Source organism: Boleophthalmus pectinirostris, unplaced genomic scaffold (assembly GCF_026225935.1).
Source record: "Boleophthalmus pectinirostris isolate CB_2022bp ecotype Guang Dong unplaced genomic scaffold, ASM2622593v1 HiC_scaffold_16, whole genome shotgun sequence".
Lineage (NCBI taxonomy): Eukaryota > Metazoa > Chordata > Actinopteri > Gobiiformes > Gobiidae > Boleophthalmus > Boleophthalmus pectinirostris.
Window position 1 is genome coordinate 17,188,326 of NW_026571095.1, and position 13,392 is coordinate 17,201,717.

Here is a 13,392-nt window from a genome sequence, read left to right on the forward strand (position 1 = left end):
TTGTGTGTGTTTTTAAGGATCTTAGCATGAATAAAGACTGATGGCTCATTCTAACCTGATAAACATGCAAATATTTCAATTATTCACTGTTGTGAACACCAGTCTACGGCTCTCGATCGGCCCTTTGCTTCATCTGTGTCTAGAGATGTGGCCCTTGATGAAAAAACTTTGGACACCCCTGCCATAGACCATAGACCACTAGTTCCAATGTTTCGCCACTCAGTGCAGGCGTGTACTCAGCTTTACGTAAAATTGAGTAAAGAACTCCCTCTTCTGGGCGTAACGCAGACGTGCACTATTTAAATGTGTGCAAAGTACAGGACATTCAGTTCAGTCTCTGATTTGTAAGGAATAGATTTAAACTACACTCAGCATTTAAATATAGCACTTTAAAGTTTGCCTAATGCAAAAACAACTACAATTCATGTGTTTTTTGGGAAACCACTGCGATTTAAGAATGTATTTAACATGACTACTTTTCGGAGGCCCACGGTGCACAAAACAAGCGCCTCTCCGGTCGTGCGCCACGGCGAAGGCGCGTCTCTATTGGCGGAGCCGCTGTGACGCGCAGCAGTGTACTGACATCCAGAGGCAGGTTCACTAACCGAGCATCACCAAAGAAGAGCTAAACACCAGCCAAGTTTTCAGCAAGTTCTACCTGTCATTGTTATCCATTTAACTTCACAGGATAAACTGTATTTAAGGATGTAAAGCTATTTCTGAACAGAGCGAGGATGAGTCCACCGACCGGAGACGGATGAAGATGACATTTCTGTTATGGCGAGCTGTGTCTCTGTGGCTATGTGTAGCTGTTTTATTTTTGTAAGTTGATCTTGAGGCTTCTCAATTATAATTTAAACAGGACTAAATCGTGTTTATTATACGAAAGTAGGAGTTTAAGCTATGTTCATTTTTAGGGCCATCGTTACATAGCAAGTGGGATTTTCCCGCCGTGGTAGCATGTAGCATGCTAGCAGTGATGTGGCATCTGGCGCACTGTCCTGTCAACACCAAAAGTGAACCAAAACAGTACTTAAACGTATTCTGCTTATTCTGATACGATACCAAAGATTATGCAGACTGCTTAAATGTATAATCTATGCACTAACACTTATAGGCAAACGTCTTGCGCTTCTAATTTTGACAGTGACAAATTTTATTGTATGTATTGTTATTGCACAATAATTTACTGGTCTTCCTTGTCACCAGTGGGCCGTACAAAATAGTATACTTATTAAGTGAACAGATCCACGCAGTTACATGTGGGCCGTGTCCGTGTACGGATCCTTGGCAGGGCACAGATTTGTCAGCTGTTGACAGGATTAAGGTTGATCCCTGAGTCCCAGTGTAAAACTGACAGTGCGCTCAGTGTAGAATGAGGATTTCTATACGGTGTATACGTTTCTAATTGATTGCTGTTTGTCCTCATAGAATCGAAACAAAATTGAATTTAAGCTAACAGACACAGTGGCGTAATGTAATATTACTGTAATATGTAGTTGTACGTTTGTCCTTAATTTTGAACTTGAGTCCTTTCCTTTGTGATGATGTTTATAGCTCCACTATACATGTTGCAAATGTAATTGTATCACACCAGATACTATTCACATGTATGAAGTGTGTCCCAGTTGGGCATGGGATGATTTAGAAATTTTATTATTGGTGCCAAAATAATTGCGATTAATGAAAATTATGAAAATTGCGGACAGTTTAAAAATGTTATGGATAGGAATAATTGTAATTTGAATATTATAAATAGGTTCCATATTTATACAACTGTTATAGTGTTGTACTTTGTTAGTGAAAGTGAAAACAACAATGATTGAGAAGAAAACATCATGAAAAAGTGTCTTTTCTGCACATTCTGGTGACCTGTAGTGATTATCTTTGTTGGTGATTATCACAATTATATAAAATGTCCCACGAACGATTACTTTTTTTTCTACCCTTTTTATCACAAAGATATTAATTATTCTCCCATCCCTAGTCTCAGGCAAAGTACAGTTTAGATAACCAATGGGATGGGTCAATTTACAACATTTTATAACTCTCCTTTAGTGTCATAATGGCAGATAAAATCTAACAATCTTTAGTAAAATGACCCATTCCTTTTTCAGGTGTCTTGATGAGTCCCATGTTGGCAGTGCAAAGCCTCAGGAAGAGGCCAAGAGGCCAGTGTCCTCACAGGACATGTGCTCGGAGAAAGGGTGCGACCAAATGACTCACAATGAAAAGGTGACTACATCTGTGTACAGCATCTAGGGCTCTATGGTCATATTTTATTGCTGGCAGATTTCTACAACTATTTTGATTGTTGTTTTTTCCAGCTTGAAGCAATACCATCATCTTTAGTCAATGAGCACCCTAACGATGAGGCAGAGGATGAGGTAAAAGATGAACACAAAGACAAAGGAGAACAACAGGTACAATTATTGAGTAGTATTTAAGTATCTACAATGTGGTTTAATTTATCTACATTTCAATCAGTTTTAAATGCATATATTCTTGGGTGTGTTGTTTCATAGATCCTGGATTTGGAGGTGCCTTCCATGGAACAGTCTTTGAGAGAAGAAGCAAAAGAAGATGAGCATGAACAAAACTCAGCACATGAACTGGACAGACTCTCCGCTCTTCCGTTTTCTGAGCCACTTTCTGCTTTGGCTGGTGAAGTTAAAGATGGGTCTATGCTGCACATTCAGGAGGAAACACTAGAAAGGCAAGTCATCTTCACTACCCCCTGCTTATCAAAACTGACATAGCTTATTAAGCATACAAATTATTATCTGGTGTGTATTTTAGTGTGTCAGAACATGCCCCTGATGTAACTGAAGTAAATGATTCTGACCACCCTTCTGCTGATTGTGAGGTGGAGCCCAACCCCTTTGATAGTGACAGGTCAGTGTAAATGTTCATTATGGTGACAGCACATGATGTTGACACTGATATAATGTATGATTGACAGCAGCCCTCCGGTGGTCCTGGAGAACACCTCTAATGCTCACACCACAGGCACTAAGTCCCTCCCTGACCCTCCTCTGAGTTCCCCAGCTGCTCCCAGCACACAGCACCTGGAGACGAATGTCTCCCACATGCTCCAAGTACTAAGCTATTCTTGTCTGATTATAAAAGGAACTGTACCAGCTTTATTATAAGCATTATCTTCACAGGACCAGACCTCATCTGGTACCACAGAGACAGACTCCAATGTGGGCAGCAAAGACCCAGAGGACATTCCAACATTTGATGAGTGGAAAAGAAAAGTGATGGAGGTTGAAAAGGAAAAAAGTAAGTTTACATTTCCATACATAGTCAGTGTGACATGTTGTTTATGTGCTCAAAACAAATTCATTCTTCTTCTCCAGCTGTGACCACACATACATCTACTAATGGAGCTGCTCATCCAGTGAAGAAAGTCCAAAAAAACTTCAACAACTATGCTTCTGTGGAGTGTGGGGCCAAAATCTTAGGTGCTAATCCTGAGGCTAAGGTAATTATTATATAAATGTATACTCCACATATACAGCCCCCAATGGTTATTTATTGAGTAATACTGTTGTTATAAACAGAGCACTTCATCCATTCTGAAGGAGAACATGGATTTGTACATGTTAAATCCATGTAGTAATAAAATATGGTAAGTAATGTATTATTGTAAACATCTTGTGTGTATTGTGTGTATCATTGTTCTATCCTGTTCTTCAGGTTTGTTATTGAGCTCTGTGAGCCAGTTCAGGTGAAGCAGTTGGATATTGCCAACTTTGAACTCTTTTCTTCTACTCCCAAAGACTTTCTTGTCTCCATCAGTGACAGGTGTGTGACACCTGCTTCTTACAATTGAATCTGAAACACTACACACATGAGGAACAATGCACTGCTATTTTACCTTTTGTATGCTTGAACAAACTTGCTATAATGTCTAAATGCTCTATTACAGATACCCAACAAACAAGTGGCTGAAACTGGGAACATTTCATGCTCGAGATGAACGCACTGTCCAGAGTTTCCCATTAGATGAACATCTTTATGCGAAATATGTCAAGGTGATTATTATATACTATCATTTCTTTTGATCTCCTCACTCATTGACCTATTGTAGTTGCATGTATTACTGCATTTGTCTTGTTTCTACTTCTGTTTTGCAGGAGCACAACTATATTATACTTTAGTGTTTGCCATCTCTTTTAGTACATCTCCTATATTATAGAATGTCTGTTGCATGTTGTAGTAGTTATGTTATAATGCTGAAATGAATGTGCTGCATGTAATGTTTTCATGCATCCTTCTGTTGTAGGTAAACATAGAATCATCTTTGGGTCGTGTTTGAATGCATGTGGGCTCTCCTTTAATTGTTTCTATTTTTCTCTTTCCCTTACTTCAGATGTTCACCAAGTACATAAAGGTTAGCCTGTTTTTACTTGTACACAGGTTTGGTTGTGTGAATTAATAAATTATTTTATATATTATATTAAGCAATAGTTATCATGTGATAGCTGTTACACATTATATCACTAATTCATAATGATCCCAAAATTTTAAATAATCAAAAATAAACAAATTGTTCATATACTTAAACTTAAGCACTTTATCCTTTATCCACATAGATCTCTTGTTACCTCTACAATTCTATGTTATTCATCTGTTTGTTGCTTTTAGGTGGAGCTGGTCTCTCACTTTGGATCTGAACATTTTTGTCCTCTCAGTCTCATACGGTATGTGATCTTAAAGACAAAAGGATTAGGGATGGGCATTCGATGAAATTTTCTTAATCGATCGTTGAGAGAATTAACGATCGATTATCGATTAATCATTAATGTTTTTATATTAAAATGATCATCATTATTATTACTATCTGCACTCCTAATCTGCATAAATAAATTCCACTTTACGACAAATAAACCGTAGCCACATCAGCCCGTTTATTATAATGTGTTTAATTCAGTTTTGCGCAACTCTCACAGAAACGAAACCGCATCGCTAATTTGCATAAACTTAGCGAAGATAAAAAAAATACAGCTCTTGTGCGCTGATGCAGTCAACTTCTGTCGGATTAAAAGACATGACTCAATGGAATACAGGTTAGTGTGGCCATATTTGCGTTTCTCAAAACCAGGACACCGTACGAGGGACTCGTCATCGACATTGCGCTTCTCTCACCTGACAAAGATTTTTCTCACTGGAAACCGAAACATATGTGCTGCTTTGTACACTGTGCACATGGCCTCACACTTGTCCCGACCGGAACGGAAAGTGTGGAATTTCTTGTACAAGTCATCGTTAAATACGCATTTGTGCTTCGGTACGTTGCAGGCTGACCGACTGTTTATGTTTGCTCGCTCCTTCTGAGTGCAAAGAGCTACTTGTACGAACTCCCGTTTGGTCACGCTACGCACAGCAACCTGCATTCGGTTTGTCGGTTAAAGTTTACTTAATCGATGAAATTCTTAATGATCAATTATTGATTAATCGACTAATCATGCCCATCCCTAATATGGATAAGTTACTCGATAGTACAGTATTTAATATTTTAAACTTCCCATTTTAAATATGTGCAGTGTTAGTGGTCTTTACATGTGCATATAGACTATTATGTAATGTTACACATTTAGACAGGCGGGCCTTATGAACCATGTGATAAAATATATGTATGCAGCTGTGGCTTCATGTCTGCCATTTTGAAATCCTAACTGGGTCACTAATGTAGAGCACGGTGGCAGAAATAAGACTTCACTCCACATAATATGACAATGGTATACCATACCATACTTCATTATTCATAGAAATGAATGTGTATATAGTGGTTAGTGAATCTGTTGCCCCTGTGTTCTAGCATGTCTGTACAGCCTTGAGAGCTGAGGTTCCCTGCGACACAAGTCCAAAATAGAATTATATGAATGCACTTTTGTTGCCAGGGTGTTTGGCACCAGCATGGTGGAAGAGTATGAGGAGATCGCTGACCCTTCGGAAAGGCCAGAGGAGCAGGACGATGACATGGGTAAGAGCTATAACATAAAAGCCTCGGATCAGCTGTTGTTTCAAATACACCTGTCTGCTAAATGGACTTTTAAAATCTACGGAACTCAGAAAATGCAACACTACTTTCCACAGATTACCCTGCTGGCTATGCACCTGCTGATGGTGACTCCAAAAATTTAATTGGATCTGCAAAAGGTAAGAACATATATTTGAATGGAACAGCCCAGTGTTAATAGGCATTACATTTTTGTGGGGTCAGAATGTTTTAAATTACAGACTTCTGACTAAAATGTAAACCAAAGCATAAGAAACTACTAGTAGTGCAATAGTGTCATAGACCAAACCGGCCAATTTGTCCCTTTTCTTACAGACAAAAAAGCGATATATGAAGTGATGCCTAAACAAATTAAATAAACTCTTTTTAAAATCTCAACCATATTTGTCTTTACAGATGCAATTTTTAACATTGTGAAAGACATTGCTGTTGTTCTGGGAAGAAGCGATGAGATGCCAGGTATTACAACTTTGCCCTGTTTGGTTGTCTTTTATTTTACCAAGAAATTCTACATATGTGAAATTTGGCTTACAGGCAACATAACATCTCAGGAAGTTAATATGACTGAGCCTCAGTTACAACCTGAAACAACTACTGAAACAAACCCAAACATGCAACCCGAGTAAGTATGCCTTTTATCCTGAAATATGAAAATAATTAAAATGGCATTGTATATTATTCATATTAGCTGTAATATATTTCTCTATATGGTTTTATTTTCTATGTCTAGGCCAGAAGTGGAAGATCTTTCCACAACTGCAACTCAAGGCACTCAAATGCCTGAGGCAGTTGTAACTGATCTTAACAATGGTGTACCTGCAGCTACAGAAGAACAAATTGTCATTCCTTTAGAAAAAGAGGAGGATGAGCCTAGCATCAGCTCTACCATTATTTATTTGGGCGAGGAAGAGGTAGACGAAGAGAAACTTGACAACCAAAAAAATCAGGATCCATGCGCTCTGTTGCCTTTATCTCCTGCCTGCTCCTGCGCTGCTTCACTACACGAGTACTTGCTGCAGACATGCTTACTGCACATGCCCCAAAATTGCACAAACTGCCAAACTGTTGAACAAATACAAATGGATGTGCCTAACTGGGTGATATACCAGCCCCCTTCTTCATATCCACATCCACAACAGGCGCAAAAGGATTCACTGGAAATACCAGACAAAGAAGATTCTGTTTCTGAGAATGAGAACAAAGCCAGCTTCACTGAAAAAACACTTTCTCCTAATACAATATCCCAGCCTGAAGTTCACCCTATAGAGCAAAGTCAGACTTCAGACGATCTCAACTCCATTGAGTCTTATGTTACCATAGCAACCCCTGCTGAAGAAACGCCACAGTTAGTCCAGGAAATACCAATCAAAATGCCTAGTTCTAAAATGAACCAGGATTCTGCTGAGGAGAAGCAAATTGAATCAACCCTTAGTGGCTCTCTTAATTCTGTTCCCGCTTTAAGCGTAACATTGGTCGATCCAACACCACCAAAAGAGAAAACAAATCTAGATCTATCTCAAGAAATGAAAAGTAAAGATGGCAAAGATGCAGCTCCGGTAGTTAACTCCAAAACCCCTCATTCAGAGCCAGATGCAACAGTTGTCCCAGATGAGAATAAGCTGTCTGAAATAGAGCCCATCCTTGACCCCCTGCCCTCTGAAGTCCTCAACATGGATTCAAAAATGGAGGACACGGCCGAGGATATAGCCTCAGGTATATCACGCCCCTCCGCTGTTACTACATCGTCCCTATCAGATATTTACGCAGAGCCCCCTAATGGTACGGAGCTGAATGGCAGCCCTGTGCACGGCTCCAGCCAGAAGGAGTCTGTGTTTATGAGGCTGAACAATCGAATCAAAGCTCTGGAGATGAACATGTCACTGAGTGGGCGTTACCTTGAGCAGCTCAGTCAGAGGTGAAGGACTGAAAAATATAAATGATCTTGGTGTTAAACTGCTATATAAGCGCTGATTATAGTTTGATTATAGGTACCGGAAGCAAATGGAGGAGATGCAAAAGGCTTTTAACAAAACTATTATCAAGCTTCAGAATACCTCCAGAGTGGCAGAGGAACAGGTCAGTCAAACCTGCATACACTTCCACTCATACTTGTTCGTCCCATCTAAAATATATCGTCTAATGTGAGAAACCTTGATTAAATCCGGGTTTTCTGAATTATTCTTATGAGTGTTAAAATTGTTCTTAATTTTTGATTCTCTTGTATTATTCAGATGCGCTTCATAAGCCTTTTGCAATAACAGATTGTGGCTGGCCAGATTAAATATGGTGATAAAACATGATATCAAAGTCTCTGGCTTATCCTAGTCTTCTGTCTTCTGAACAGTAAAAATAAAAAGCACAGCATAAAATACTATATGGTATCTATAATGACTCAGAGATATTCACATAGTACAAAAATATTAGAAAAAGTTCCCCACTGCAAGTACAAGTACACTGGATAAATATTGAGCCTCAAAAATGTCATATAATATGTAAGATCATTTATTGAATGAGAAGTTGTTATAGTAATGTAACTGGTTTAGCGGTTATAATTTTCCATGTGTATATTTAGGATCTTCGTCAGACGGAGTCCATTCAGCAGCTGCAGGGCCAGTTGGCAAATGTGACTCAGCTCGTTCTCAACCTGTCTGTTCAGGTCAGCCAACTGCAGAGTGAGGTTAGTGCAAAAGTTAAACAAATCAGAATTAAATAAAGAAAATATTCCATGTGAGTTCTGCATTTCATATGTTGTGTATTCATGCGGTCTTTCAGGTATCTGATCGTGAGAGCTACCTGCTGCTCTCCCTGTTCATGTGTCTCTGTTTGGGTTTACTGCTTTACATCAACCGCTGCAGAATGTCATCTACTTTCTGTCCTGAGCCCGACCCACCAGTCCCAGAGAGCTACACCTACTGCTGTCCAGAACGGTACCAAAAGGATTTACTCTATAGAATAAAATATATAAATATAAAGTGGTATAATTTATAGCCAAAGAGCTGATAGATTTGATAGAAAATGGTTATGGGAGCATAAATGGATTTTCCCCATCAAAGCAATTTGTAGACTTAATTATTCATCAAGAACAGATGGACCAATAAGGAATCACTCAACCATGTTTCCTCTTATAACGGGCCTCCTGTAATATTTTCTTTGACCTATTACCATTTCCTTAACAGGCAGTTTTCCAGCGATGAGGCGGCACTCAAGAGAAGCGCATCCTATCCACTCATCCACTCTGACTCATTCCAGTTGGCCTCCACTATGGGTAATTTCCACACTCCACTGCTCTCATTTATGAAATATATGTCGTTATCTTTGTATAACCACAATGCTGATGTTCTGTGTACATCCAGAAATTCTACAACACGAAGAGACTCAGAGTCTTTGTCCAGCCAGTAAAAAGGTACTTGAAAAAATTATGTGTTCAGCCAGTTACAAAATAATACTCTTCATTTTGATGAGAGTTGATCTAGTAACTAGGACATTCCTACATTCACACAACAGTGTACGCTGACCATTTATAAAATATCAAATATGTCATAAAATGCAGCTCTTGTGATGGCATTTCATTTTGTAAATTTGTGTTGTTTCAGAGAAGACGTAGAAAGGTGAAGTCTCTGGAGAAAGTGGAGACCCTAAAGCCCTCTCTCCATGCCACTGAGCAGGTCCAGAGCAAAGGGCCTGATAAAACATGTAATGGGGGGTCCGTGCTTGTGGAACCTAACCCTCTTGCACAGACCATACTCCAGCCCCCTTTTAGAGATCCTGTGTCAGAGGGCAGCTCTGAGTGCTCCTCTCACTCAGATGACCCTTCTTTCTGTGGCATCACAGCGGCCTGTAACAGAATCTGTGATGGACTTCCTGCTAAAAGTCGCGCAGAGCGGCGGGCCCTGAGGCGCAGACGGGCCACAAACAGTGCAGTGGTGGACTACCTCAAAGCCCCCAGCAGACACAAGAGGAACTCGCTACCTATTTACACAATCCATGACATCATGGACCGACAGGAGCAGAGCTCCTGTGGACTCAATGTGCACCTGTCAGGTCCTGTCTGACTTTTAACTTGCACTCACTGCTAAGGCTGTAGAATAGTGGGTGGGGCAGATAGCTTCAAGCGCAAACAATGGACAATCCTCACCTGTTAATGCTCAAGATTAGTTCTTGTTACATGCCCATGTTTGTAACATTAATGTCTTCCAAGTTCTAGATTCTTCCTGTTTTTTGGAAGTGTTATTAAATAGACATATTCTGCACAATATACTTTTCCACAGACCTTTTTATGGGACTCTATTTCCAACAGATTTGTGAAACAACTTATTGTGCAACCTAATATTTATTGATTGATTTTTAATTATTTTTTAACCTTAAGATGTGGATGCGATGCCTCTAAATTCCCTTTTCCTTTCTACTTGTTCTATTGTTCTGTTCATCTTCATTGAACATAATGAACTGTTTTTCTCCTGTTATAACCTTTGTCAAAGCACCTTAAAACAAGAATCTATTTTGTGGCTTAATACATTTGTCATGATGACACGCAACTGAACAATCAGTATAATCACTAGTCTCTATGGGCTTCTTTTCTCCAGCAGAGGGCAGTGTATCTTATGAAGTGCTCCATGAGATTTATGCATTTTGGTCTCCCTCACCATCATTTTCTGTTGATGAGTCATTGGATTGCAGTAAATAAGCTCAAGGGCTAATTCCCCCTATCCTTTGTGCAAACCCTTTTCAGTTTTTTTTAAACTTCTGCAACTCTCTATGAAACTGGCACTGTCTCTATTATATTTTCTGTGTATATTTTCAAAGCCTAATACAAAGAATTTAATCTGGAACTTCCATTTGTGTTCAAGGCAACAGACTAAATAAACAGTGTCTGAGGTGAGGAGAGAATCCCTGTAGCCTGGACTAGCACCATGTGGTTGTATTTGTCAAGTTGGAAAAATCAGGATTAATTCCATTACTCCACGGCCTCTTAGTCTCTGTGGTCACACATGGGTCAGAGCAGAGAAAAATTGAGTTAAACCTCTTTATTTATGTGGCCTGGTGGATAGCAGGGGCCACTCTGAGATAAGCGTGATGCCTGATGCGTTCTTCATTTTGTTAACAGTATTCCTGGGTTTCCCTTGCTCTTCCCATTTCAAAGATTATCTGTAAATGCAGGGTTGCAATCCTCTTTTCCCAGGCACTTTTTATCTGCGGCTGTCATGGACTCAATGGATGCTTTTGTGAATAGCCCAGAGCTGTGTTGGACAGTGTGCTTTGAAACTCATGCCCAAGATGTATGGAAACCACTTTATTATTGCTTCAAGTTTTTAAAGGATTTCATGCACTTAAAGTTCAAGATTTTAACAAGCCAAAAAGATGAAAATAGATCATTTTTACCCACGCTATTGCATCACAGCGGTGTTTTAACAAAAAAACAACAAAAAAAAAACCAATGTGTATCTTACAAAGCTTACTTGGAAACTTAGTCAGATCTTTTTTGGTTATATCTTTCCTACTGTTGTCCAAAAAAAAAAATATTTTTTAATTTGAGTAGAAGACTCCTCAGTTTATGAATGGAGCAAAAATAATCCTTTGAGTCATTTGCTTTTTCAGATTTTCCGGTATATGGATGGGTGGGTGTTGGGGTTTCTTTGATGTTCTGTGGATACCATTTGAGACCACTGCATTAACCACGGATTTGCCATTTCTGTGATAGATTTTCCCATCCCTTCTTTGAGCTCTTTGACTGGTTATTTCCTTCTATATCTCTCTTTTTCTATAATCTTAACCCCCAGTTTCCAGCACTGAAACTATTCTGGTCATCAAAATAAACATATTCTGTAACAGTGATTTTGCAGTAGGTGGACACTATAAAAATCGAATTATGCTATTGTGATTTATGGTCAAACACAAACACTTCCCCTTATTGAGCCTCTGTCATGCTCTGTGAGTGAAGCATAGACTTGATGCAATAGCCGATAAAATCAGGATAAAAGATACTGATTGAATGAATCGTGGGAAAATCAATAATATCGGAAAAAGTTCTTTGGCAAATCGCCCACCTCTCTTTTACAGCAGTCTCTTGATGGTTAGAATACAAAAGTGTTCTGACAAAGGTGCTTAGTAAGGGGCCAATAAGATGCTGGCAGCTACTTTAAATCAATCAGCAGTACTCAATAAGACTAGTGCAAAGCTCCAGTAGTGAGAAGTAATAAGGATTTTGAAAACCTCTTGGTATTACTAAGACTTATGATACTACTGCAATGCATTAGGCTATATATAACATTAAGAACGTCGGACAATAATGCCGCTCCGCGTACCAAAACTAAATCAAAACTCTAGAACAAACCATGTCTAAATTACATTACATTATAAATCATGTGGCCAGCCTCACATGCATCAAGTATGTTGACTCATTGCACTACTTGATGGATTCTGGTCACTGCAGACCAGACACACCCCATAAAATCTGTTAATTTGAAGAAGCTCTTTTCTACTTAAATTGCCAATCTGATTTGTTTATAATCAAGCTGACTAAAATGCGCTTAACTTTAATGTGCCTTTAGTTTCTGCTTGTAAACTCACCAGATCAAATAACAGGACTGTTTCAGGTTAATAAGGAAGAGCATCTGGTGCAAAACTACTCTACAGCGTGTGAAGTGGATGACCAGCTCCATGGCCAAAGGGACACATTGCCCTCCTCAATGAATCCACGAACCACAGTGTGAGAAACACTGACTATACTGGATTAAAAAAGGCCTTTGGGGTTTTTAATGTTTGAAATGGAATAATCATTTAGTATCCTTTTGTCCCATTCTGAATAGGTCTTGCATATTACTTTACCCTCTTCATTTCCTGTACCTGTGATTTTATGACATCTGACACAAACACTGCTCTAATCACTCATCTGCCACAATCTCAAGGACTGAGGAGCAGTAATGGAAAAATAATACCCAAGTAGTACTATACCGTATTTTGGTTGTGTTTGATGGATCCCCTGCTCTCCTCTCACGCAGAAGGAGCCCATGTGGAAGAATCTGAGCTGAGACAGTCCCGGATGAGACGTGACATGTTGACCAAATACACACAGACTGGATGCACACCATCGGCCCCAAGTGACAATGACCTGGTGCTTTCAAAGACAACAGCAGCATAACCTTAGCATTTGTGTTACTACTATAAAAAGGTACAAAATGCCTAATAATAGATAAGATAAGAGAACCTTTATTTGTCACAATGAGGAAGTTTCAGTGTTGCACAGCAAGAGAATAGAAATAGACGCTCAAAAGTCATGATAAATAGTATTTTTTTAAAAACAGACAACAACGCTGTGAAATTATTATAAAATTGAGAAGGACTTCAGTGTTTTATACAGGTGATCA

The 13,392-nt window shown here is 39.2% G+C and overlaps 2 protein-coding genes across 3 annotated transcripts in view; both read left to right on the plus strand.

The window, feature by feature from the left end:
• Positions 1-570: 570 nt before the first annotated feature.
• Positions 571-10,283, plus strand: LOC110173423 (SUN domain-containing ossification factor-like). Of its 2 annotated transcripts, none has more exons than XM_055151782.1 (24): positions 571-822; positions 2,118-2,235; positions 2,328-2,423; positions 2,526-2,716; positions 2,800-2,895; positions 2,963-3,098; positions 3,168-3,285; positions 3,363-3,487; positions 3,567-3,634; positions 3,703-3,810; positions 3,935-4,040; positions 4,379-4,399; positions 4,654-4,709; positions 5,910-5,992; positions 6,106-6,168; positions 6,425-6,487; positions 6,563-6,650; positions 6,759-7,943; positions 8,017-8,104; positions 8,601-8,705; positions 8,801-8,955; positions 9,205-9,293; positions 9,382-9,431; positions 9,622-10,283. In XM_055151782.1, the coding sequence occupies exons 1-24, from the start codon at positions 758-760 to the stop codon at positions 10,078-10,080; spliced, it is 3,732 nt and encodes a 1,243-aa protein (XP_055007757.1). In that variant the 5' UTR covers positions 571-757; the 3' UTR covers positions 10,081-10,283. The 2 variants fall into 2 exon arrangements, with proteins under 2 accessions (XP_055007757.1, XP_055007758.1); XM_055151783.1 differs by having other exon boundaries at positions 2,966-3,098.
• A 447-nt stretch (positions 10,284-10,730) lies between these two features.
• The window catches only part of dab1b (DAB adaptor protein 1b), a 100,236-nt gene continuing 97,574 nt past the window's right edge, over positions 10,731-13,392 (plus strand). Inside the window, exon 1 of the mRNA XM_020939423.2 lies at positions 10,731-13,196. The gene's annotated coding sequence lies outside the window, so the exon portion shown is untranslated. The remainder of the gene's footprint in view (positions 13,197-13,392) is intronic.

Excerpts from the sequence above, each read along its gene's own strand:
- LOC110173423 (XM_055151782.1), top strand. The coding sequence starts at position 758 with ATGAAGATGACATTTCTGTTATGGCGAGCTGTGTCTCTGTGGCTATGT. Across the intron at positions 5,993-6,105 it reads GGAGCAGGACGATGACATGG|ATTACCCTGCTGGCTATGCA; the intron begins GTAAGAGCTATA and ends TACTTTCCACAG. Across the intron at positions 6,488-6,562 it reads AAGAAGCGATGAGATGCCAG|GCAACATAACATCTCAGGAA; the intron begins GTATTACAACTT and ends TTTGGCTTACAG.